At 39.3% G+C, this 27339-nt stretch overlaps 1 protein-coding gene across 1 annotated transcript; it reads right to left on the bottom strand.

The window, feature by feature from the left end:
* Positions 1 to 12693: 12693 nt before the first annotated feature.
* Positions 12694 to 26529, bottom strand: TMEM267 (transmembrane protein 267). Its single transcript, XM_049794388.1, has 2 exons — positions 26195 to 26529; positions 12694 to 17837 (listed from the first exon to the last, which is right to left on the bottom strand). Exons 1-2 carry the CDS (start codon positions 26516 to 26518, stop codon positions 17502 to 17504), a joined length of 660 nt encoding a protein of 219 aa, XP_049650345.1. The 5' UTR covers positions 26519 to 26529; the 3' UTR covers positions 12694 to 17501.
* Between the last annotated feature and the right edge of the window lie 810 nt (positions 26530 to 27339).

Genomic DNA, 27339 nt, shown 5'->3' with positions numbered 1-27339 from the left:
GAACTCCACAATTCCTACTGAGGTAAGTGGAGCTTGAGAAAGGAACATCTCAAAGGCTGAAGTGCTCCAGAATTTGACTTACCTTCCCTGTGAACACAGCTTATTTTACAGTAGAAAATTACAAAGAAAAACTAAGAATTCAAGCACAGCACTGGCTGATATGTTTTGAAATTTTTTTTAATTTTGGTGAAAATGCAAGAAGACAAAGGCAAGTGTTATTACATCTCCTGAGTCCTCCAGACATGCTGCATTGAACACAGAGCAAAGCTGCATGCAAAACCACTTTTCTGCTGAGAAAAATCTGTTTGTGTGAAGTTGGTCATAAAAAGTTTCTTGAAATCTTTGCTATCCAGGGCAATTTAACTTTGAAGGAAAAAGACCAAGTGATTTTGTAAACATATTCCCTCCCTCTCAAGAAGCTTGGAAAGGAGGAAGTTGCAGCTGAACTGGAGAGATCCCTTTAAACAAATAGTGACATTTTATTAGGTGTTCCCTCAGGAAATCACTGCTTTAAAGGTCTTACGCTTTCAGCAGTGAAAATCTTCCAGCTACGATGTTCTCGATAACATTTGCTATGACAAATCACCCACTTGGCTTTTCCTTGCTTAAGCCATTTTACAGAATCATAAAGTCCCCACACCTGCTGTGGAAACATTGAAGAAATGCTCAGGGGAAGCCCTGACTCCGCTGAAACGAATGCCAATTGTTCTGTGCAGTTTAAGGCAGCCAGGTTTCACCTTTTAAATCTTCCCATGCTACAGCACAGACCTTTAAGCTATCATCTGTGGTCCCGTGCAGAGCTGCAAAGGCTCAAGCAGACACAGTTCCAGGCAGACCCCCTTGGGGTCTTCTTTTACTTCTAGGACATTAAGCTACAGAAGCAGGTAAAGTACAACCTTACTTACTCTCAGATGTCGGACTGACGGCGACTGCTAGAAGAGCCAAAACAGTGACCAAGTTCACATCCATTCCTCCGAGGAGCACAGCCGCAGAGCGGACGGCGAGCTGCAGGAGCCAACACCTGACCCTACCTCCCGGCTGCTGGGGACCAGCGTGACTCAAAGCCCCACCCCGAGCAGCAGCTCGACGTTGGCTCCGTCCCGTGTGGCACTATGGACTTCGGCGGGATTCCTCTTCTCACCTGTGGATGCGTGGTTAAGTGTTTTGCCGGATAGGAGGATAGGCTGTTTTTCGCATAGTGCCCCACGATCGTACTGACTTACAGCTGCGTCCTCCCAGCCCTCCTCACTGTTGAGGCTCTTCAACAACAGAAATGCCGAGGGTAGAAATACTTCAGAAACAAATATTTGCAGGATTAAGGCAGAAGAAAAAAAAAACCCTCTGCTATTAGGTATCATCTCCGTGAAATCTAAACATGCAGCGTTGTGGGCCAAACCTGCTGTAGTACAAACAGGCACAACCTCAAGAAGACCCTATCCTTGCACTAGCTTTGCATTTGACCTATGTGTTTTCAGCCTGTAAGGAGCCTGAGCAAACGCCGTGTTATTTAGCACATTTTTACTCCACTACTCCCTGTTTGCCCACTGGTAATGCGGCAGCCATGTTGCTCATCAGAGAGACACTGCAATGTTTTTGGTGAAAGACAGAGAGAAACTGCAGCTGGTGCATCTCCCTCCAGTTTTTTCCTGATTCTTGTTTGTGCAGCCCATTTCAATAATTTTGTGTGATATCAGAGAAACACTCAATCTGAACAAACATGTGGCTTTTGCGGGGGGCGGAGAGGGGGAGGGGAAGATGCATATTTGAAAGCAGATAATCTCTGTAACACTTCTGTGAGTGGCACAGGAAAAGTCTTTTTCTGTCCAATGCAGGCGATGGGGTAAACTGCCTCTGGGGAAGATAACATTTCACTGGTTCAAATCTTCTGAAGCCCCAAAAGATTACTGTGCAGCCTCTGTCTGAATCGAACACCATGGCTGTATGGGTAGCAAGCAGTTGCCACGTTTTGCTGCATTCCACCACTGCCATTGCAGTGCAGGCTGTCTGCTTTGACCTCTTCCAGAGCTGAACTAGGAAAATCAGTCTGGGAAGTCCCTAGACAGTTCAACCAAGCTCATCTTTGCTCTGGCTCATTACAGCCATTCTTACCATTCCAAAATTTCCAGAACACAAGACAGAAGAAATTGCTAACCTCAAGGACTTTAATCTACACTTACACTGTCTCAACATCAGTTTTGCAATTCCATCTAATAATAAATTAATATAGTGCAATCAAACTTTCTGGCTATCACAGTTTTACTTTATAGCTCTTGGTTTCTGCTTGACACTGTTATCTACCAGGATAAGAGAATGGGGCAAATACAGCATACTACACTTTCGAATTAAAGTCTACTGCTAAGAGGAGAAAAAGTAATAGATAGTGATGTGTGCTGTTTAAAGTATGATTTCAGGGAAGTCATTTGTGTTGAAATCAACAAGCTGATTCATTGTCACCATTTAATCACAGTGAAAAATGTGTTATAAAAGCTAAACCGCCACCACCAAAGCTACAACAGCTCACACCACCTTTATTAACGCGAACTTAGATAAGAACAAAAGTATTGGCAGTATTAATGTCCTTCAAAGTAGCACAAAGAGGAACAAGCTAGGTTAAACGAAATACAGTGAGACAGGTGTTACTGGAGTAACAAGTTAAAGAAACATCTTCAGTCAGTATTAGATTTTGTATTCCAGTGTCTGCTTTACACTGCAAAATGGGGTGCTTTGTGTCCTTGCAGATAATTAACAAGTTTGCTCTGACAAACACTTTGCATGGGATCCCCAGATAGTGTTAAAGGTTTACAGATTGCAGAAGTCTCACCATAGTAGGAGTATGAAGTATGGGGAGCTATAACAGTGATGGGGATGGGGGAAGAACCAAAGCACTCCGTTTTTTTAAGACTGGTTCCTGCAGTGACAAGTCCAAAGTGTTCCCAGGTGGTTGTTCAGACACACACATGGTATGTTCTCAAAAACACAGATTAATTACAGATATCTGCAGGTATTCATTTCTTTGCTGCTGGCAACAAGCTACAGCATACTGAGTAAAACTCACTTCTTCAGTCACATCGCTCAGTTTGAGCTCATGTTTTACATCTTATGTTCCTTCAGAGTTCCTGGTGTCATTTATAGGTCCACAATAAAGTAAATGTCTATTTACTTCAATGGGAAAGGGGAGCATGTCAGACCCGGAACATACTTTCCACTTTATGGAGGCTATATAATATGTCAACAATTGAAAATGCTAAACCTATTAGATCAGGACAAAATGTAAACTGAGGGAAACAACGCTGTTTTATTAGACTGAGAAATTAAAAATAAAAATAAAGCCAGGGAACAATGGCAAATATTGTGCTATGGCTCTACACAAATGTGCAGGCAGCCATCCAGCTTACAAAGGAAGAAGAAGTCAGCCAGAAATTCTTTTCCAAGAATTGCACTGACATAGTTGACAGTGGCATTAGTTACAAGTACAGCTAAAGAGAAGTGAAGACTTTTATTGACATATTGACTTGGATTGCATTTGAAGCTCAAATGAAAGTGCAAACCTGCAGGCAGAAAGTGCAAATGATAAGGTAGGTAGTCTTTCTTCTATCCTGAGAAACAAAGTGAATCCTTGTTTTAATCCTTTTTAAAGTTCTAGCTTTTATTTGTGAATGTAGGACTGCTGGGAAGGCTAAAACTGACAGCTCTTTTGATCTGAGCTTTAATTTTTGAGCAGAGGTTAATGACTGTAACTTCTTCTATGTTAATATGCATTGTAATATAATGCCTTCAGTCATATATACCTTTCTCCAGTTACTCAAGCAGAGGCAAGAGTTAACTGTCCTTCGTTAACCCACTCCTTCCCCCCATATTCTTTTGCAACAGGAATGCTGATTACTGAGGAAGACTAAAGCCACTGACTCAGTTTGTTAAAGCAGGGTAATTCATGTTAAAACAACTTTGGACCATTGCTGTCTCCAGCAAGACTTAATTTGATGAAGGCTTCTGACATACTGATAGATGCAATAGGTTTATCTGTTACTTCAGTACTTCCTATTAATCTGTAAATGATCATAATAATCAACTCACAATAAAAAAAAAAAATCTATTTTTTTCCTTAGGCTGGCTTAAATCATGAATGGACAGAGGACATAATTGACAAGGGTACTTTGGACTTCCTTGAAATGTCTCCAACTCTTTGTGTGGCTACCAAAATGCCAAACTGTGACCTCTTCAGATGTCCCCTATTCTAGACTGCATCAGCTGGTCCTGTGCCTACAATAAACCCCCAGACTTTAAAATTCTCTGCATAACTCTCATTCAGCATTCTGCATACTAGAAATTTATCTGTGGGTAGTTCCCTTTGGGGGGGTTGGGGGGGGGGGGGGGGAGAGTCCAGCAGAAAAACTTGATCTGTGAACATTTTAAATGGTTAATGCACTTGCTAAGAAACAAGCCAGCCAGATTCAGTCCTCTGACAGAGAGGGAGGGTATAGATACACCCACTTCTCAGGAAAGCTCCCCTGGACAGCCAGCTAAAGCCTCGGGGTGGGGGGGGGGGGGGGGTGGGGGGGGGCGGGTATAATTTACATTGAGTCCTACACCTTACTGATACATAAAACGGAGAACAAACATGAGGAGGGACTGGAGTGCCCATTTCCCTCCCATCAGGTGAATGTCCCCACAAACAGATAATGCTCTCGCACTCCTCCTGATCTCAGCCTCCCCAGGACTCTTGCACTCTCTGCTGCACGGAGTTGTAGCCCTCGCAGGAGGAGTTGAAAGGCTTGTCCCAGCCAGTGCTGTTGCCTGGCTCTTAGGGCACTTAGGGCATGGACTTCCCACTCCCTGACCATTACATTACAATAGAATAGGATGAAAGTTGAGTTCTTTGGGAGAATGTAGATTTTCATCCTGAAGAAGCGTTTTTGGGCGTTACACACGAAGAAGAGAAAGGTGCCAGCTCTGGCTGCAGTGCCAATATTGCAGAGAAATAGCTAGTATTTTCTACTGGGCATTTCAATAAAATTTTCATTATGGGTATTTTGATTCCATCTGAAGCACCTCCCCCACCACTCCCACCCAAACCACCCATCCACCCACCCCCAGCCAAGAACCAGGCATTTTACCTGGAGGTGCTTTTACTGGATTTTAGCTCTTACTGTGGTAGTAGCTATCATCACCAATGGAAACAGCACAGAGAAAGCCCTTGCCACTAGTACACAGCAAAAGGGATTGTTCCTCACAGGGCAGTGCTTTGGAGGCCAAATCACAAGAGGAGGAGAGGATGCTGCAGCACAGGTGCTAACAGAGACGAGAAGCTGAATGGTATTCAAAAGAGAAGCAAAAATGTCTCTGAAGTGAGAACTAAGGAAAATTGAGGCTGGTAAAGTTCTGTGACTCCATTCCTCCGTGAGGGCAAGAAACAGAGACTGCAGGGAAGACGGGTGTGAAAATGCCACAGGCTAGAGAATGAGAGGCAGACACCCAGAAACCCATTAGTGAAGAAGCAAGGAGTACCATTTGATAGAAAGCTGTGTTAGCAACGTGTTGCAGATGTTGAACCATTCTGGGAAGTGACCCGTAAGCAGAGCCCCAGGATTCACCTCAAGAACTTTCTTCAAGACTGCTAAAGAGCACATTATTGCTGGTGAACTGGAAAGCTTGGCTTCCAATGGTGTGTTCCCATCATTTGAGATAGCCAAATTATAACCCTTTCCATATCTTCAATATGACATTTAAAAGTTGACATGCTATTACGCAGCTTTAGAAAAAGGACCTAATTCACTGAGGAAGTAAGCAAAAGGAGAAACTGAAGACCCTTCCCTTCTCAATGTCTGTTTTTAAAACATCAATCATAATTTAGAGGAGGACCACAAGAGGTGTGCTGAGAGGATCTGCAGGTGCTGAAGAGAAAGAATGGCAGATGTTTTCCATGGTTGGCTGGCTCAGGAGAAAACCTGATGCTGAGATACACAAGCAGGAAATATGTACATTGGCATTTGTGTTTCTTAATAGTACAAAGACCAGTAATTCTGCATGCTTCCTTATTATTTAAAAACTAAAAATATTTTCTTGACTACATAGCTTAGTCATTCTTACAAGCCAACAAAGAAATGTGACGTTTACATCAGTTGTCCACACAGTCTCTTCCCAAATCTGCCTCCCAAAAGACTTCTCATGACAAAGTTGAGTGCCAAAGACTAGGTTCCCCTAAGTTCTGGATGGATTTTTTTTGTCCTAGGCCTTAACTGACTTTTTGAATGAGGAAGTGAGTCTGTTACTTTGATTCCAAAATTTAAAAAGCAAAACGGGGGATGGACAGAAGGTCTAGTCACAAACATATAATCCATGAAAGCTTATGCTCTACAGGGGCAATATCTGACTACACAGATCAGTGATCTGGTTCAGCATGATGCTTGCTTTCTAACCTGCTTTTCTCCTGAGTTCTAAAAAGCTTGAAGTTGGCTTTCAGGACAATGTGTATTCTGAGCATCTATTCTGATCTCCCTATCTTTTCAAATACAACATTATATGTATAGCAGGATAACAAAACAAGACAAATGTTCAACGGAAGCTTGTTAAATTAAGTTTAAAAAAAAAGGTTGGTGCTCTTTTCTACCAACATAAATACATATATAAATGTTCTGGTCTTACACTTTGGCTGAAAACTTGTTTATGGTCACAAAAGACTTACACAGGGACAAGCGCAAACATAACCGCTGCACGAGGTTATACTAACACAAGGCTGTGTGGAGTACATGTAGCACGTTACATCAGTGCATGAGGATCAACAGCCTTGCACCAATTTTACAGGGAACAAACACGATTCTCCCCCTTTCCTGACGCAAATCCATTGACTGTTACAGTGGCTTGTGAAGTCATTATTAACCCTGAACTATGATCTCTTGCTGCCCTTGTTTATACCAGGAAATTAAGTTTTGTCCTATAAACTATCATGCCCACGTGTCACATTTTCATTATTTAGCTAGCACTGAGATTTTTATACAATTTCACATGATCTCACATCTGCCAGGTAACAGGTAGTCCCCTCACAGCTCTGAGGCTAGTCTCACATAGTATACTTGTTTTTTTATTCACAGAGTTGAATTCACATTTTCTTTATGCCCAGCATACATATGGAAGCTGGGGAAGGGGAAACAGACTTGAAGACTTCTTTTACGCTTCTTACAGCCTGCTGCGCTGGTTTTGGCTGGGGTAGAGTTAATTTTCTTCATAGTAGCTAGTATGGGGCCGTGTTCTGGATTTGTGCTGGAAACAGAGTTGGTAACTCAAGGATGTTTTTGTTATGGCTGAGCAGTGCTTACACAGAGTCAAGGCCGTTTCTGCTCCTCACCCCACCCCACCAGCGAGGAGGCTGGGGGGGCACAAGGAGTTGGGAGGCGACACAGCCGGGACAGCTGACCCCAACTGACCAGAGGGGTATTCCAGACCACAGGACATCATGCTCGGCATATAGAGCTGGAGGAAGAAGAAGGAAGGGGGGCACATTCGGAGTGATGGTGTTCACCCTTCCCAAGTCACCGTTACAGGCGATGGAGCCCTGCTGTCCTGGAGATGGCTGAACACCTGCCTGCCCATGGGAAGTGGTGAGTGAATTCCTTGGTTCGCTCTACTTGCGTGCGCGGCTTTTCCTTTATTTATTAAACTGTCTTTATCTCAACCCATGAGTTTTACTTTTTTTTCTTCCAGTTCTCTCCCCCATCCTGCTGGTGGGAGGGAGTGAGTGAGCGGCTGTGTGTAGTTGCTGGTTGGGGCCAAACCACAACCTAAGAAGTAAGAGGGCAGCTCTAACGAAGGATCTTTCCTTTCTGAACAGGCTCCGTGGCCCACTGACCATGAAGGAAGAGGGGTGTGTTTTCACACAGGGTCCTTGCATAAATTTCCTATCAACGTCTACCCTGTTTCAGGAGCTGCCAGGTGGCTTGGCAAAAGTGGGGAAACTCACCATGTAAGGATGATTCAGAACAACTTCTTCCCTATGCATTTTTTGGTTTTTTTAGTTCCTTTTTCCCAGAGGGGTACAAAGGAACCTCAGTATACAACTCAGTGATGTGTTACGATGAAACACGGTAGGCAGGACTGCAGCTGGGTTAATTTCTACTGCCTTATTTGTTGAAAATCTGATATGCCCTGCTTTTGAAAAAGGCCATATTTTACCAACAATGGGAGACATGTATAGTAAATTTCTGAACAGTAAAATGATGCACGAGTTGGATATAGATCCTCCCTGTCCTCCTCCATGATGTCACTATCTGTGGAAAATCTACTTAAGAATTTTTTTTCAAAGAGAATTTAACCCCCTGCCCCCCAAAAAACCACCATAGGGCTATTCTTGGCAGCTCTCTTTTTGGAATACCAGATGCATGAGTTTCACAAGTCCAAGGCGTATGGGAAATGCCAACATTTTGAAAAAAAGAAGTAGTAATTTGCATCTTTAGTTCTAATTTGCATTTATAAAGTCTGTTACTTGAAGTTAAACAAGAATCACTTCCTCTATTTTCATATTTTTATAGTTACATGTTATCTATATGATATAAAACAGATTATTTCTATTGTAAGACTACTTGGGCAGGGACTGTCTTACTGTTACACAACAGCTAACATAATGAGTGACTGAAACCTTTCCGCACTACCAAGAATAAATAAATTATTAATAAGAATATTGTCAAGAATATGCCTGCTTCTGCAGTTCTCACTCACTAATACTGGAAAGAGCTTTGGTTGCTGGATTTGGCCTGCTTTTGTTTTGAATTCCACTTAAAGTAACGTGATCACCAAATAGTCCTCATTTGCAATAAAGGTTACACTATGAAACTTCCACAGTGAACCACGCTCATCTCTCAGCTAATAGATCAAGGCTGCACAGATGTAACAGAGTAAAATTCAATCCAGGAAAATACAGAGGAACAAATTGGCACTCAAATCTCTTTTACGTTACGTTAACCACTCAAAGTTGGGCAAATAAATATTCCCTTTTGTTTCATCTCATCTACATTCAGGTACCACTGACTGTATGTTGACAGTTAAAGATTGGCCACCCTGGTTTGTCTACTCCTTCAGGGATCCAGTCTTTGGGTTGCAATAAAAACCAAATGAATAAGAGACAAACTTTTGCAGTAAGTGCTGACTGTCCTTCCCAGGGGTTGGTGCCATGCCCTCCAGAGGTCATTATGCAGACTCTCTCCCCACTGCCTTTTTTCCAAATTCCATCAAATACTTGGATGGAAGGAGTCCTGCACATTTGTATTTATTGACTAACTTGGGGCAGGGAGGTGATTTACTTTGGCAAGTGAATTTGGTATCTTAGTTCCTCATCACTATTCCAAAACCTGTTTCCTGGTGTTGGAAAGTTGTTTGCAATAACCTGCTCTCTTTCTGTAGTTTTAAAACCCAAACTATTTTACCATGTTAGGTCAGCCAGCAAGAAGTGACTGATGCATATAATTTAACCATGACACTCTGAGCTAGTAAATACAGAGTATGAAACATGCTCCTCTCTAGAGCAGTCTTTTTCTTGAAAAACTACATTTCATCCTAACATTCCCCAGTCAGCTCTACTTCTTCAGCTTTGAAGAATTTATCTTTGAACACACTTACCTGGCCCAGCTTTCCCACTTGTTTACAGAAGACAATAAAAGTCGGTGGGGTTTTTTTCTTTCCTGTAAACTAATTAGGGACCTAGTTAGATTGGGTAATGCTTATAAAGCACTTTGGAGATAAATGTGAAATGCTACCACTGGGAGAATCATGGAGATTGGAATACTAGAGGTAAGAAAACAAGTGTCAGTTAAGAAGTTTCACTTTGATAAATTTTGAAGGGATATAACATTTGATAGCGTTAAAATGTATTTTATGCATGTCACAGAATACCTCTGTTCAACTGTTTTATTTTGCAGGCCTAGCAGTTACCTCCTCCAGAAGGCTGGTAAACCATTTTCTCCTGTATGTACCTCTGCAAGTGCTTTCCTTCTCCATGAAGTAGACTATTCAATTATTCTGAAAGGCCTGCAAGTATGGGTTACTTTGGGATAGAAAGTAAGCAGAAATAGCAAATACCTTTTGTAAACATGACAGGGGAGTGTTTTCAAACAACGTCTTCAACACAAAGTATTCTGCTGCATTTCCCCCCTCCCACCCCCCCCAAGTCTGTATATAGGACAAACTTGGAAAACTTCAGTAGAAGCTGTTCTCATTACACAGAGAAAATAAATGTTTTTTACCTCTGTAGATGTAATTGTATCAGTGTGCCAAATAAGCTGGAATCTCAACTGAAAACTAAAGCTTTTATCTCAATCAATAAATTAACTCCTGCCAGGGAAACTGGAGTGATATCCTGGCATAAGGAAATATCACCAGCACCAGGGAAATAGTGTGTTCTCTACCTTCAACCAGTACTACTCCTTTTGAGAGATGCTTCCTCCCTGGGTCAGTATCACATACCATCAACAACTCGGAAACGGAGCATTCTGCTATAATCAAGCAACTCACCTTCACCTGTGCACTTGAAACCTTTCATGTAAGCTTAGAGTATGTGTACACTATGTGGCAATGTGAACAAACTCGCTAAAAGGGCAGTCCTTCTGCAGGCCGGGGAGGTAGAATAACCGGATAAAGAAAAAACCCAGAGCAAAGCAACTCTTGTCTTCAATGCTTTGTTTTTCAATAGCCTATTTTATCCTATCAGTTACTTTCTTCCAGAGGAGAGCCATCAAATTGTGTAAGCAGTTTGGACAGATTCTGATGAAATGCTCAGTGTATGCCTAGTTGGAAGCATTTTCCATCTTTCAGGGAATACCTTTCGTAACCATGAAGGTGAATGTTTGTGAATGTGTGCCAAAAGCAAAAAAAAGTTTTACTCAACATTTCCAAACCTTTTTATCTGTTCACTATAAAGAGGGAAAATGCTCACACTCTTGATGACTAAGACGACACTGCCTATTTTGCAGAGCTAATCCGGGCAACAGAGAACCAAAGAAATGTGCCAACATTCATCCCTTTGAAATGGACAGCAAGAATATACTTTCTTGAAAATCAAGTCACAGCCAAACTGGTTTTCTTATCTGAAACGAATTTTCAAGAAATTTGATCATTCAACAAGACTTTCAGTGGCATAAATTCATTGGGAAAAAAACTTCTTTTTTTGAAACTCAGGATTTTAACAAAAGCAGGTTTTAACACCCACGGAAACTGCTGAAGCATGAAGCCCCATGCACCACATACTGAAGGCATGGTTTTCCTTAACTAACACTGCAGCACTCAGCCTTTGCACTGACTGTGCAGATGGCAGCAGCAAGTACAACCCACACGTCCTTGGTAGCGCTGGACAGTAGTATCAGAGGTTTCTAACTGCAGTAAATATTTATCATTACAGAGGTTTCTAACTGCAGTAAATATTTATCATGACAGTAACAGGTGCTCAGCTTTTATAGATTGCCATTAAGAGAGACTGACAGTACCTAGTAGAAGCTTCACTGTAGGATACTCAAGTAGAGCCTCTTCTAAGTCAAATTTCAAGGGAGAAAGAAGTGCAATCTTTTAACAAATTTCCTGTCCCAAGTCCAAGTCCCATATACTGGAGCTAGAGCAGATTATTTTTTCAAAGAAATGTAAACTGAAGCAAAGACTTAGCACTGAAAATTTCAGCCACAATAAATATACTAACTGCTATTGTTAAATCTTTTAAAGAGAAAGTCCTGGCTTTGGACAGATTTTGAGAAAGAAAATCGTCTAATTTTGCAGTAAATGTTTGTTCTGCATTTTAAAAGTTACAATTTATTTTAAAAAGCTGATCATCCCCCTACTGAAATATGTCAGTCTATAAGTGATGTTAAGTGCCTTATGAGAACTGTTTCCTCTTTCATGTTTTGCTACATGTCAAAGAATCTCCTGGATAAAATACTCCTTGAAGAGATGGTTTCCTTCTCCAGCAATAGGAAATCACAGTGAATGATAGGAAGCCCATCTACAATCCCAATTTTAGTCAGCTATCATCTAGTCAGTACAGTCTGTGGTGACTAGAATGCAATTCAGTACACCAGAAGTAGACATCTTTTTTTTTTAGGAAGAGATAAATCACATTTTAAGCACCATTGAACAGTCCGACTAGCTAGACACTGAAAATAAAGGGATGGTTTGCCTATGAGATAGGTGTCTACCATTTAGTCTACTGACCCCAGCTGAGGTATGCAGGTCAGGTACATTGAAGAAGAAGCATACTTTTCACCCAACCTCAGGCAAGTCAAGCACCAGGAGAGTGCATGAAACACTGCTGTCTCTGTACCCATGTAAAATTACTAGAAATACCACTTGGTCAACATTTACATAGACATGTAAAGCCAAGGTACATAATGCAAGAGCATGTTAAATTGTTTTTACTTTGGGGAAAAATTTATGAATAATCATGTGCATATGTTTTTATGATATGAAGTTGTAAGTGCATTCGCTTTGCTTATTTGTGTTTGATGTACAAGGCATACAGAACATTCACCCAAAAGATGCTAGCAAATCACTCAAACTTTCACATTAACAAAACTTGTCTAGAAGAAGGGAAGCTCTATCTCTCCAGGGACTAATGAAACAAAAATTACTTGTGCTAAAAGGTTTTGCTAGCTAGAGTATCCCACATCAAAACTCCCCAAGCCCCAATCACGCTTCCACAGTAAGACTAGGAAGTAAATGAGTGCTTGTGTCTGTACATTACAAACAGTTAAATGAACAAGAAGACATAAATGATTTTGTTTAAAATATAAAGCCTTATTATTTGAATCTTACAGTGTTCATTTGGCCCAGAAACACTGTATTTTTAGAGCAGTCATCACAAAATTTGCTTCTAAATTGTTGGCAGAAATATATAAAAAGAAGTTGGTTTTGTTTGACTATCAGCAATTTAATTTGAATGCGAAAGTGAAACTGGCAGCGTTATAACCTTGTAAATTCCTTATGCCATTGTTATGCCTGCTATCCTTAGTTTCATTTCTTTACCATAGTTCCTGTACCAGAACACACAGCTATCAGCTTCTTTGGCTCATCTGTAAAAATTGTTCTGAAGGAGTGGACAGCAAGCACATCAAGGGAACTACCCCACACCAGTCCAGGAACGCTTACTCAGTGTTACGCAATTTTTAAGGAGAGAAACAACTAAGATCAAAGCAAGATTCGACTCCCTTGGCAACACGAGGAAGGCTCCAGGGACGTTAGTAACATTTCTCGGACAAAGGAATTGTTTCTGTGGTGGATATGGCAACAGCATACAGTCTGACTCGGTCAATTACTCCTGCAACAGTTTCATTATACAAAACCATTTTCACACAGATTGTTCACACATATTTACTAATACAAACGTTTTCAATTAGTTTTGATTAAACAAATCTGGTTTTACAAACTGCCTAGAAATCTACTTATCATTTCCACCAAAAGGAATACAGTATCATTTGTTTTCTAATTTTCAATATTCCAAAAGATTTCCTTAACACTGCATTAAAATGTTTTCGCTAAGTAGTAGCACACCTGGGTTTCCTAGTCTTTGAGATGAACATGCCTCCTTATCCCAGGAAAATTCAATAGAAAATTAGGTTAAGCATATGGAAAATGATTATATGAACACAGAGGGAAAGATCAGTGCGTGATACACACATATATATAAATACAAGTACTATTTATCTTAAATAGTGGGTTTATGTTATAAGTAACAGAAAACAGTTCTACAAAACAGCATTCAAATTTGTAATTCAATGTAGAGGGCATAAAATTTGGGGAATTTTAAGAAAGAACTGAAGGCATCCATTTATTATTTTGAGAAGTATTAGTAGGTTTTTTTGTAATGGATGCAAAGGGTACTTTAACCTGACAGCTATTCGTTTCAATGCAAAGTCTGCCTGTAGCAGGGAAACAAAACCTAGTTTGTGGACTCAAAACTACCAGTTGATCAAAGCCCATGATGTGTAACACTTGCAATACAAAACTTCTTCTGCCCTGAATAAATTTGCACAATTGACAAAATTTAGATTGGCTCAATTACTTAAACAGAAATGTACTCTCCTGGTGCATTTCATCATTTAACTTCACACTCACAACAGCTGATGGAATAAAAGTATATGTGTTCAAAATTAACTATGTACTAACATTTCCTTCAGACTGAGTTTTAACCCCTTCCCTCTCTCTTTCTGCAACTTTATTTCCATTAGCAAGGGAGATGTTCTTCTGATAATAAGCTAATACCAATGGCCTGGCTGTTAAAATTATTTCAGTTTAATTCAAACTCATCATTTTCCTTGGAGCATGGCATCAATTATGAATAATTCACTTATCAATAACCAATTAAAGGCACATGATACAATATACTTCACTGTAGAAAAAAAGTGGTACCAGTAGTCGTGAAACTACAGATTACCTTTTAAACTAGAATATAAACTGATAGGAAATGTGTTCACTCTTTCTGTTAAGGCCACTAGGGAATTAGGAGAAATTTTATCTTATTACTAGAGAACTGAGGAGAAGAAACAGTCCAACATTTTTCTTTTAACTTGGCAATTATTAGTACCTACTTTTTACGGCAGCAATCCATTAAAGCAAGGGAAAAAGCAGCACAGCTCTAACAAAAAAGTAAGTCAGAAAACCCCCACACTTTCTTCAACTTTGTAACTACAACTTGAAAATACAGGGAAAAAGTTTAGCATTGTAAATGAAACATTTGAAATAACTAATATTTTAGTGATATTACCATGCACTGCACAAAATTATTACCTTGAGTTTATTAACTATTTTTTGTGTAATTCACATGCTTTTTGTACTTCACATTTACTCTTCATCGTAATGCATGCAGTAAAGCACAAATTCATTATATTTTTACTATCTTGGTTTATTTTTGCCATGGCTTTGCTACATGTAGAAGGTATCAATGCATAGTTGGAAATATCAACAAATTTCAAATCTACATGAAATACTGGTAAGGAATTGTTAGGCAATTCATTTGTAATAGGCAGGTGTATCTCCAAGGTAACATGGGCTGAAACAAATATTTAACTTCTCCTTTGTTCTCTAATCTGGCTACCCACAAATTACTTACATGCAACGTGTCAGTTTACCTTGAAAAGTTGTCAACAGCTTGAGCTAAAGTTGCCTAAATGTCAGGAAGAGGTATTAGACTGCCATGTGTTTGGAGGGAGAGAGAAAGCAGTCATGTGTCACAAGTGCTTGCTAGATTTCTCAGTGGTGTTCACCTATTGGTGTGGTAGAACTGGTATAAGAACATGAGCAGAAAAATAGTATTTTGAAATACAGCTGAAAATTATTGTAGAAAACCCCACAAAAATCACTAGAAATACAGAGAATGAAAATAAATGTTTTCAAACTATTGAAGATGCACCCATTAACTGATCCTTAGACATAGCTAGAAAAGTACAGTACCAATCTTAAGGACTGTTGGTGGACATAGAGTTACCAAAAAAATGCTACAGCTACAATCTAAAATGAGACAGTGTAATTCTCCGCTTTGTTCCTATATGCATTTACCTTTGCAACAAATCTGGATAAAGCACAAAATGATACAAATATTATACCATGAAACAAGAATACAGAAAATTTTCCACACAGATTTAAGTGTTCACTTCTTGTACAAAATATAGTATTAGCATTTCATAGCCTATAGTTTAAACTACAGGTTGGAAGTAAATGAATGAGCAATGCCCCTCCTCTACTAAACTATCATGTCTTTGGATAAAAGACAGTTCCTGCTCTGAGAGCTCTAAAGCAAGACATTTCTGATGTTGTTTCTGGGAAACTTTTACATACTATAAAAGACAGAAATCCACAGTATGAGGATAATCCTTTAAGGAATGTTCTGCTTTTACAATCTTCTTTCCAAGAAAAAACCTTTTATTCAGTTTATAATAAAGGCTAAACAGGCCCACTGTACTGTCAGACAAGTTTCCATAAGCATACATTTCCAACATGAAGAACAAATCAGGCAGAGACTATTCTTTTTGTGGGAAGGCACATTTTAAAAGGATGAAACACTTCCTGTAATTAGCTTAATATGCTGCAGAGAGCCTTTAGTACTTTGCAGCCGTAGAAGGTCTCTGGTACCCATTAAGCTAGCTGTTCCAGTTAATATTTTCTGTAATATTTTTTTTTGTACTTTAATATACAGTATGAACACATCACCTAATCTTTGCACCCTTTGATAACTTAAGTTCAGCACATGCTACCCTATATATATTCTTCCATAAAAATAATCCCTTTTGGCAGCTATTCATCACAAACTGCAGTAATTAAGGTCCCATTTCCTTAAAGGCCAATGGAGTTCAATGAATAAAAAATTAACATTAATAGACATTTCTCAGCATGTACACTGTAAACTAAACAAGATCTTAATTTTTACTTAGGGACTTTTTCTGAGAAATTTCTGTAAATGAAAACTGTTACTTTGAACAGCCCACAGTGCAAATGACTATGTTATGAACCTGCAACATAACATTTTTCCTTAAGAAATTTATTTATGAGAAAATTTCTATTTCCAAATAATGCATTTTATTTTATAATAATAAGGATAATATTGCATTTAAAGGAAAATGCTGTTTATGAGTAAAATACTAAGATCTTTAAGCAAACTCACATTTTGAGCAATTTTTATTTTCTTGTATCTTCCTGAATCTTCCCTAAAGCTTATGTTTTACTGTAATAAATAAGTTTGCCTTTACACAATCCTTAAATATTTACTAAAATTCCTTAGTTCCAAATTAAATAATATTCATAATTACTATATTTTAAAAATTAAACAATTTGGCCAACACACATAATACTGTAACCGAACTGCCTTCTCCTAACCACAAATAATAGCTAGTAATTATCTGCAAATTGAGTACCAAGCAACTACAGAGGAATAGAATTTAGTAGAAACACTGTATGATAGCAGTGTTCGAAGAGGTGCAGGTACACAGTTGCATGCTGTGAAATACAAACAGCGTTTCTTTTAAAACAGTTGAATAGAAGAGTCCAGCAGGAAAACAAGTAAATTCAAAAGGATAACTGATATTTTTTAGGAGTGCCATACACTACTAAATTCTCACTAATACTTAGCAATTATATAGTACTTTACATTTTTAAAGTACAATACAAATGCTGTCTAGATGAAAAGTGGTGTCTAAATGCAGAATACAAATCTAAAGTGAATGGTGATCAGATGAACAGCACGATGACAGTAAAATGTAATGTAATTACAGAGAGAGACTAAGTACTTTATAAATCAGCTAGCTATGCATGAACTATAATGGAACACCACGTATTTTATAAGGGGACTGTATAGATGTAAAATTATTACCATTCATTAAATAGGTTTCTGTGACCACAAGGAATTGACACAGGACCTTTAACTGGCTCCACAGGCTTAAAATGCCTAACTCAGAAGTCACAGGAAACATAAGGAAACCACTTCAGTGATAAACAGACAGCTTATTTCAAGTGCTAATACAAACAACCTTTAAGAGCCATCATTCTTACACATCAATGCGGATTCCATGTTTTATAGACATTAATTCTCTAGTGCCTGTTAAATACATAATAAATGAACATAGATGAGGTAAAGATGCTGTAATTGCCACATACAGCCAATATGGCAAAGGAGGAGTTTTTCCAAATGGGCAGATCCAGAGACCATGACGAATCCCGTCACGGACGTGATGAGAAGTCCAGGATATGAACAACATCCAGGGAAGAAAGCACCATGAATCTTTAAGCCTGAAAAGGTGCATAATAAACTTTAATGTCAGAGCCACAACAGGAATCACAGTAGAACAATGAAGAAGTGGTCTCTGTGGAAGAGTCAGAGCAGCCTGCAGAAAAGAAAAATATAATTGGCAATGGCTACAAGACAAGAATTGTCACAAGAAAAGAAATGTTTCATCCATGTTTACAGGTGTATTATCAAGTGGCTAAGTGGAAGTACAAAGAAAAACATACTGTTCCTTTCCACTGAAGTTCATCAGAATCAATGTATGAGCGCTGAGTTCTGCCCTGTCTATTGTAAGACATGAATCATACAATCGCACTAATGGCATATAGTTACCAATGGCAAAACAGGGAAGGAGAGGGATGAGGTATGCTATTTGTCATATAGTCACATGGTATATAAAAACTTGTACAGTCTGCTGCACTGATTACATGTATTTAATTTCAAGATAATTAAAAGGAAAACAACTATACAATACACTTGAAATATTTAATATCCTTTACTTGAAATATTTCATATGCTTTAATGGCATTTATTTTCAAAAATACATCCTGTATTATACTATTGTTAGCACCCATGAAGTTGTTTTAGTTAGACAGTATCTAGAACAGAACAGTAATTTCCAGTACAACAAAAATATGATCTAAGTTACATGTATTTTGATTGCCTTGACACAGTATTCTTTATGGACACATAAGAGACAAGTTCAGAAGCCAATCTGAATAATTTGTGACTGGGGTTTTTATACCAACAACGTGTTTAATGTTAACTCAGCTGAAAGCCCAATAGTTGGCTTTAATCAAGGTGAATGTCTAGCTAGTGAGATTAAATTTAGCTGTTCTAAGAAGTGATAATTATCAATTTAATATACATACTTGAGAAAATATTCGGGATGTACTTACTAGCACCAGCTAGAACTATCTCCACAAATTCAAAGATAGTAAAAAAAATTAAATAATAATATTTTGGATGTCCAAGCAACAAATAAGTAGATTCTTGTTTCTGTAAGCACAGGAGAAATTATAGGACATTACTAAAAGATCTATACAGATGCTGACTTAATATTAATTGGCTCAATTCAGATACTGGTGAACATTTGGGAGGACTGCAACAGGCACCAGAAACACACTCTTTGCACATGACAGGACATCAGATTGTTACGTTGAACACATCCCTAACTGCATCTACTGCAGAAAGCAAACAAAACATTGCTACAAGACACCAGCCAATAACCTGTTAATGCTTCAGCTGAATTAATTGTTGCAGGACTCAACAGCTACAGTACCTGAGAGTGGGACTCTGGAATAACTTCATCAAGTTTTCATGGATAATTTAGACAATTGCTTGGAACCCTGTCTTCTCTGTAAGGAAACCTTGATGTAGCCTTAGCCAAGAAACAGAAACATGGAAGCTTATGGACTACCTTGGAATGTAACAGCTTGTGTTTTAAACCAAAGCCACTGTTTTAAAAGCTTGCAGAAAACTTCGCTCTATTAGCTTCCCACCACATGCTTGTCCATGACTCACTCAATCAGGTGATAGGATTAAAAAGCTCACAAACTGTCTCAACAACTTCTAACTGTAATGATATGGACCCCACCCCATAAAGTTGGTGCAAAGGGTTAATTTTCTACAATTTAATTTCTGTTTCATTTCTGAACAGCAGACTGTTCACAGATTAAAGTAGAAAAATCTTGTGATGGTGAAATTGTTTATCACCTATCCTACAAAGATAGTCAGATTTTTGTTACTGTCAGCAAGAACCTAAAAAGTCCATACCAGCCTAATTCTGAAACACCACCCTGGATGGCATCCTATTCACTGGTCACTATTTCTGCACTTTGAAAAAATCAATGGCAAAGTCTTTTCCCCCTGCCCTGTGGAGGTTAGGTGCCAATAGCAACACAATGCGTAAGGAGAATTTGAATGTTAATTACATATGCAATTTATCAGTATTAATGCCAATCTTTCTCCAGTTTTGGGGAGGTGATGCTTAAGTATTTTTTCATACAGAATTTTAGGTGGCAGAGTTGTTCATACAGCAAACCTGAGTGCTCAGTCTTAGCAAGAGAAAACCCTATTTTGTAACTGCAGTACAGTCATTAGGCTTCTGAAATGCTGTTGCCCGAGGTCTGAGAGAAGAACAGTCTGTTTTCTCTTTTACATTCTGTAACCAGAGGAACATTTACATCCTTGAGTTGCCAAGCCCAAGAGAGAGACACGTAGTTTATGTGGCAATATAAGCTGTTACACTCTTTCTCCTAACAGGCAAATTTGTTCACCTTTAGAAATCACCAGATCTTAAAAAAAATACAAAAATAGTACAAGCGTTTTCTGCCTTAAACCTTCTGGAAAAAGATGATCATGGTTTGGGTAGACTTAGGGGGACGTCTACTATGAGAGAAATCAGGCTGCGGTTCCAAAGACAATTTATTCACAACACAAATTACTTATCCATTTGCGTATGTGTTCAATCCGGTGCAGGATCTTCTTGAAGTTCCTGCTCCTCAAGCCCTCTCGCACACTGCGGTGAGCAGCTGGAGACAGGAGACAACAATCACATGCAGGAGAACCTAAGCAAACTTGTTGCTTTAATGGTCAAAGTGACACCATGGAATTTATGTAACTACATCTGCTCCCTCATTCATATTCCCTGATGCTTCCCAAGCATGAAGCCCTTAGTTTTGAGGCTGATCTATAAATTCAATATTAAATTAATTGTGTGTGCCCAAAGCTTACTCTCCAATTTCAGAAACGCTCCTGTGTAGCTGAGGTTGGTCAGCAGTGGCACATCAACCAGCTGTGTTATGTGTGTTTGTTGGTACAATCTTGTTTGCCACTGACTGCATTCTCTACACTTAAGCCTTAAGTAGCAAGCTAGCTATTTCTGCATGTCTGTTCTGCAACATGAATGTTTGGGCTACAATCCTGGGGGACACTGGGAGCAGCATATCATGCTGTTCTTGTTTATCAGCAATGCCAAATATGATGGCAGGCTGGAGTAACTTTCACCTTTAGAGCTAGTCAATGAGACAGATTCTTCAAACACTGATTCTTAGATTCTTCTACACTTGTGTGCATACGATACACAGTTAAAACTACATGGAATAAAAAGAACTGCAAATTCTAAGTTGCAAAGTCTTTGTAGATTTTATATTTGTTGCAAAAATAATGTGGGCAAAAGGGCAGATCACATGCGGCTTGGTACACAAGAATTTATCAGAGTAAACATATAAATATCACAGGTGACTACCCTGAATACTCCAGAAAAATAATGATGACACTGTGAAAAACAGCCCAATAGCCAAATAATCCAAGCAGCAAGCTGTGTCATCAGGAACAGGATGAGGTGACTGTAGTAGTGTGAAGGTAACAGCTGCAGGTAGAAGGCAATACTGCCTTGTGCTGCATAGAAGGGTTACTTCAAAAAAGCAACCCATCGTCAGATTTAAGAGTGATGATGAAGAGCTTCATAGATAATTGCACAGAGTAATGTGAAAAATATTATTGTTACAAATTAGTAATAGTGGTGTGGTTAGTTAATTATATTCCTTAATTTATTAGTTACTTTGTAACATGTTGCATAAGCAGTAAACACTGTAGTCTCTTAAATCAGTTACTCTCAACCCTGCAATCTAAAGGGAAGACAGGGACTGGAACTAACAAATACTTAGTAAAAAAGTATCCTATGAAGTAATAAATTACATAGGCAACAGCCTGCAATTCAGGACATGAAACTGAAAAGCACATCATGTCAAGCTGAGGAAAGAAAAATCACATATTAAAATCAGGTCTAGCTAGCCAGGCAACAACATAGCAGAAAAGCTTAAGGGGATTACATTATATCACAAACTAAAAAGATTCTGATGGCATTGCAGGAAGACATAAAACCTGTAACAGGTTTTTAAAAAAAGACAGAAGTGTTATATGCATGTGACATTAAAAAGAATTAATCTGTGCTATTTGGCTCAAATGAAGTCTTGCCTAAAATACTATACACAGTTTGGGACAGGCTCCTTTAAAGATAATTTAGGCAAAATGCAATCCAGAGGAGATGAGAAAAATAGCAAGAGGTTTAGAAAACATAAATCCAGGCCTTTCAGATTTTTTTGCAAGTTATTTAGTCAGGAAGAGAGTTTTTGTAAAGCATAATCATTTTGCAAGTTGTAAGAGTAATGCTGTTACTGCTTTAAGGGTCAAGAGACCAACACAGGATATGGTTTACAGGTAAGCATCCTTTATTAACCCAGTTAACACACTGAAGGAGGAGGAGTTTGTAGCAAATTACTATGAAAAAGCCTTTGGGCATCTTGCCTTCTCCTTACCTCAGCTAAGTAAGTTTAGCTACTAAAGGGCTATTCTATGTGCAACATCTTGTGTTTCTGATTTGAAACTGATTTTCTGATTTGGGGAGAGCACAGCAATCAGCTGTCTTTGCAGAGAGGCCCTGAAGAATAAGAAGACAAGCTCTAAGTGTCAACAACAACACTTTACGCTGGATATTAGAAAAACAATTGCGACCTGCTTGGGAACTGAAACAACACAGGAACAAATTAAGTAATGAAATTGCACTAATTTACTTTGTTTGGGACACTAGGGATAGTCTACACAAACATTCTCCATAATGGAAAGCGCAAGCATATTTAACCTTGCCTCACTGAAGGCAGTAAGGAGACAGGTCACCTCCCAGATCTATGATACAATAGTATACTCAACTTTCTAAACAGACATTGGCGAAGAGTGTCATCTAGTGGTCATAATGAAGAAAAAATACTGGTAATACTCTCAAATGCAAGAAAAAGTAGCAATAACATTTTAACAATACTTTATAATAACTAGCCATTCATCACTTGCATTTACTGATTTTAAAATTAGAAAATATACATGAGAATAATTATAGATTTAAATGCTATACCAAAATGTTAATATTATAGGACCCATTAATCAAACTAACTTATTTATATAGTTTTACAATTTTACAGTATTTCCATATGCAAAAAGTACACAAAAGGGGAGAACTAGGGACTACTTAGGGAGGAACAATGCCAGGCACCCATAGATGCTGGAGGCCGATGGGCTGGAAAGCAGTTTTGAAGAAATTCAACTTGTTGAATATGAGCCAGCAATGTGACTTTGGGGCAAAGAAGGCAAGTGGCATCCTGGGCTGCATCAGGAGTGTTGCCAGCAGGTTGAGGGAGGTGGTCCTCCCCTTCCTCCTCAGCACTGGTAAGGTCACCTCTGGACTGCTGAGTCCAGTTCTGGGCTCCCCAGTACAAGAGAAACATGGAGCTACTGGAGATTAAGTCCAGAGAAGGGCCACTAAGATCATAAAGGCACTGGAGCATCTTGCATATGAGGAAAGGGCAAGAGCTGGGACTGTGCAGCCTGGAGAAGACAAAGCTCAGGGGAGATGTCATCAAGGTGTACCAATATCTGAAGGGAGGGTGCAAAGAGGATGGAGCCAGGCTCTTTCCACTGGTGCCCACTGACAGAGCAAGAGGCAATAGGCACAGACTGAAACACAGGAGGTTCCTCCCAAACATAAGGTAACATGTTTTCACTGTGACAGTGACTATGCGTGGCAACAGGTTCCCCACAGAGGTTGTGGAGTCTACATCCATGGAAATATTCAAAAGTTGTCTGGACATGGTCCTGAGCAACCAGATCCAGGTGAGCCTGCTTCAGCTTGGGGGTTTGGGAAGATCGTCTCCAGAAGACCCTTCCCACTACAACCACTCTGTGATTTTGTGAAAATGCCCTCTTTGTCAAAGACAAATGTTAAGGGGGAAACTCACCAAATGCACAAATAGGAAAACCTCTTTACTCTGCAACAAATAGTGATATTGTACATAAACAAAAACTATTTGCCCATCCGAAGTCTGACTTTTACATCTCAACTATAAGCAATAATGCTGCTCGCATTTAGCAGTCTCCTACATATTTTTAAAAAAATTGATAAACAATTTTGCATTGTTTTTCTGTAATTAAAGGATTACAAAACCCAGCAATTTTCCTTCCACCTCCTTCCTTCCTCTGCTTCCTAGGAGCTACTTCCTCCGTCATCCATATGAAGAGATAAAGGTGGGTATCTTCCCCTTCTCCGGTGCAGGCCCACCTGTAGGTGGGCGTGTACATTTTTAGGGAGGGGAGAGTTAAGTAGCATGTACATATACGTATGCTAGCAACATCAGCATAATTGAACTGTAGAGGACCTGTGTTGCTGAGCAGAGCAAATTTCCTGATAACAAGCAGAGTGGCAGGGCTCCACCTATGGGGACTAGGAGCTAGCTCAGGGCGAGGACTGTCTGGCTGAGGAATGAGATCTGGAGGGCAGTGTTAAGAGGACTGTGGCTGGGGCTGGCACAACCGGAGCTTACAGAAAGTGCAAGTCTTTTGGAGAGTATACAGAAGAAAATGTTGTAATCAGTGAAAGCTGGTACGTTTGGAGCAGGAAAGAAGACAGGGATATATGTATGCCTGTGAATGGAGAAGTGGGAACAAGACACATCTACACCACCGGAGAACTACTGAAAAAGAATGTCATCATTTGGTAGTACTAATCCTATTGAGAAACTCTGTCCTAAGAAACAGTTCTGCAAATGGATGATGATCACATATCTTCCTTAACAGAGGCCAATTCACCTTTTTACTTTTATTAACAAGTTTGACACTTGCTTTTTTTTTTTTTTTTTTTTAAACAAACTATATTTAAGGGCAAACTCAGACTGCCTTTTTTAAAGGTGACAGCTCATACGTAGCTTGTTGGAGAAATATTTAGGGCTGGCTAAACCCCAATGTACTACTCAATAAGACTGAGTGAAATCAAACAGCACCTGGACTATTTACTTTCCAGATATATTTACCCCTTATTGTAAACAGAAATGGAATAATCCACTTTATACACAAAGCATGCACAGCAGCACTTAACTGTTTAACTTGGATAACAAAGCAACTATGTGATACACATAAGATATCATGTACAAGGTGCGTTGGTACACCTCCCCCTCTCTCTGGGCCAATCTATGAACTTGGGAAGTCTCGCCAGGTCTTAGCATAAGAGTAATGAGTTGGGCAGTTAAGCATCCCTTGATTGTACCAGAACTCTTGCATGGCTAAAGACAGGGAGTCATCCTGACCGTCTGAAGGACTCCTGCTGTGCAGCGGAGGCTGGGGACAGAAGCAGGGATAATTAGTCATTTCCTGACAACCTTCAGACATAACTCAATCCTCTTCTGACAGCCTTGGAACATCCTGTATCTGAATCCAAAGTCATTCTCTGACAGCCTTGGAGCCTCCCTTATCTGAATCATTGCTGACATGAAACGGTACTAGTGCAGCTGAAATCCCAGTAATTTGCTGACGACTAAAGCCAATCATCTCACGAACCTATAAGCAGTGGTACTAAGTGAGACCCTTTGAGCTCTCCTGAACTGCAGTGGCTGCGACCAGCATCTCCCTCTGAGTGGGATGCCTCTCAGAGCTCGCAAACTCTTTACCCGGTGAAGATTGGAGGTCTGTCGCTGAAAGAGCTGATACTCTTTGCTCCTTGAGGCTTGATCTTTTGCCCATTGAGAAAAACGTCAAAGCATTTGACGTAAATAGTTTCACCGAACTTGAGGGGAATTTTTAACAGGTATATCTCTTTTACTAGCTTGTATCTGTATCTCTTAGTGTCCTTGTGCATGTGTGTACAACCTGAATATTCTACAGCAAGTATATAAATCTATACATAAATCACTGTCATGAGTTTTTTTCAACTGTGAATAAACCTCAGGCTGCTACTACACTCCTAATCCCTTTAGACATAAACCGTTGACCAAGTCTGGGACTAGGAGTTGATCCAGCTGCACCTAAGCTCAGACAGGAGTTTAGAAAGCAAGAGGGTCTTCTCTGAGCCTTGTCACTCAACAGGAGAGTCTCCCTTACCCTTAACACATTCCCGATATCTGTACAAATCACAAGAAATCAATTCTAACTCAATTTTCCTTTGAATGTTTCTTGTTTACCCTACTATGTCTTCGGTCTCTCTATGCAAAAGTTTAGTTTGATTCTGTCTTAATTTTCCTTTGTACATTTCATCCATGTATTATGTAATAGAGTTAACCTCGCCATCGAATTCTGTGAAGTCACATTTTTATAAATTCGTATTACATCATTTTTGCCAATACCCCTGAAGGTGATTCTTTAGGTGGTCCAATCCACTCCATCTTGCAACAGAAGGGCTTTCAGAACTCTTTTTTCAGAGCCTTGTAAGGAGCAGAACTTAACAGTAGATGTAAAATAATTCTAGGGCTTTTAAAATCCTAACAACTGCATACAAATATAATTCGCATGTATCTATTAAAAATGTACCTAACTGAAGTATTATTGGGACTTCTTCTTTTTTTTAGGGTATGGTAGAACAATAAAGTAAACAGTCATGAAGAAAGAATATAAACAATCACTGATCTATTGACTTACCTTTAATGACAGGGAGCCAGCAAGAAAGAAGTGGTCCACATCAATAACAGAGGCGAGGAAGCCAGCCAGAGTGACCTCAGTGAAGTCACTTTTCTTCCTGAGTCCAATCACTATTGCCCAGGACCACATTCCCAGTATACCATGCACTACATTATCAGACAAGGCTCGGAGCCAGTCATTTTGCTGAATGAAAGAAAACTGCAGAAGTCTGTCTGCTACAAAGCAGAATATTCCCAAACCTAGGCTAGAAATAACTGAAGCTGTGCTGAAAGTCTGGAGAAGAGCATGGGCCTTTTCAGTCTCAGATGCCATGGCAAAAACCATGTCACAGCACACAAAATGTCATCGGGATATACACTGTGCATTGTCCTTTGTATCGTCAGTTGTTCTGTATATGTCAGAGAACAGGAAGAAAATTATTAAAGAAAAAATCCATTAGCACAAAGCATTTGTTACCACAGCTACAACTGAGCATAAAAACCCCAAATCCAATGTTTGCACTCAATATCCCTAGGGAATTTTTTATTTCAGTTAATTCATTGACTTGAACACTACAGCTCCGAATTAAAACACTTGCCCTGTTTTAATTAGAACAAGCACCTTTGTTAACATGGAATGCTCTAAATCCACTTTCTGAAATCTGACATTTTACAAAATAATTTGAAACATACTGTCCCGGTTTAGGCTGGGATAGAGTTAATTTTCTTTCTAGTAGCTGATATAGGGTTATATTTTGGATTTGTATGAGAATAATGTTGATAACACACTGATGTTTTCAGTTGTTGCTAAGTGGTGTTCTAGGACTTTTCAGCTTCTCATGCCCAGACAGCAAGAAGGCTGGAGGGGCTCAAGAAGTTGGGAGGGGACACAGCCAGGGCAGCTGACCCAAACTGGCCAAAGGAATATTCCATACCATGTGACATCATGTCTAGTATATAAACTGGGGGGGAGTTGGCCTGGGGGCTGGATTGCTGTTCGGGAACTAACTGGCCATCACTCATTTTGTACATTCCAATTATTTTATTATGTCATGTTATTATTGTTATTATTATCATCATATTATTATTATTCTCATGTTATTATCACATTATAATTATCATTTTCTTCCTTTCCGTTCTATTAAACTGTTCTTATCTCAACCCATG

Source organism: Accipiter gentilis, chromosome Z (assembly GCF_929443795.1).
Source record: "Accipiter gentilis chromosome Z, bAccGen1.1, whole genome shotgun sequence".
In the NCBI taxonomy this organism is placed as follows: domain Eukaryota; kingdom Metazoa; phylum Chordata; class Aves; order Accipitriformes; family Accipitridae; genus Astur; species Astur gentilis.
Note: the sequence above shows the minus strand (reverse complement) of the source record. Positions and strands in the feature narration are given on the sequence as shown.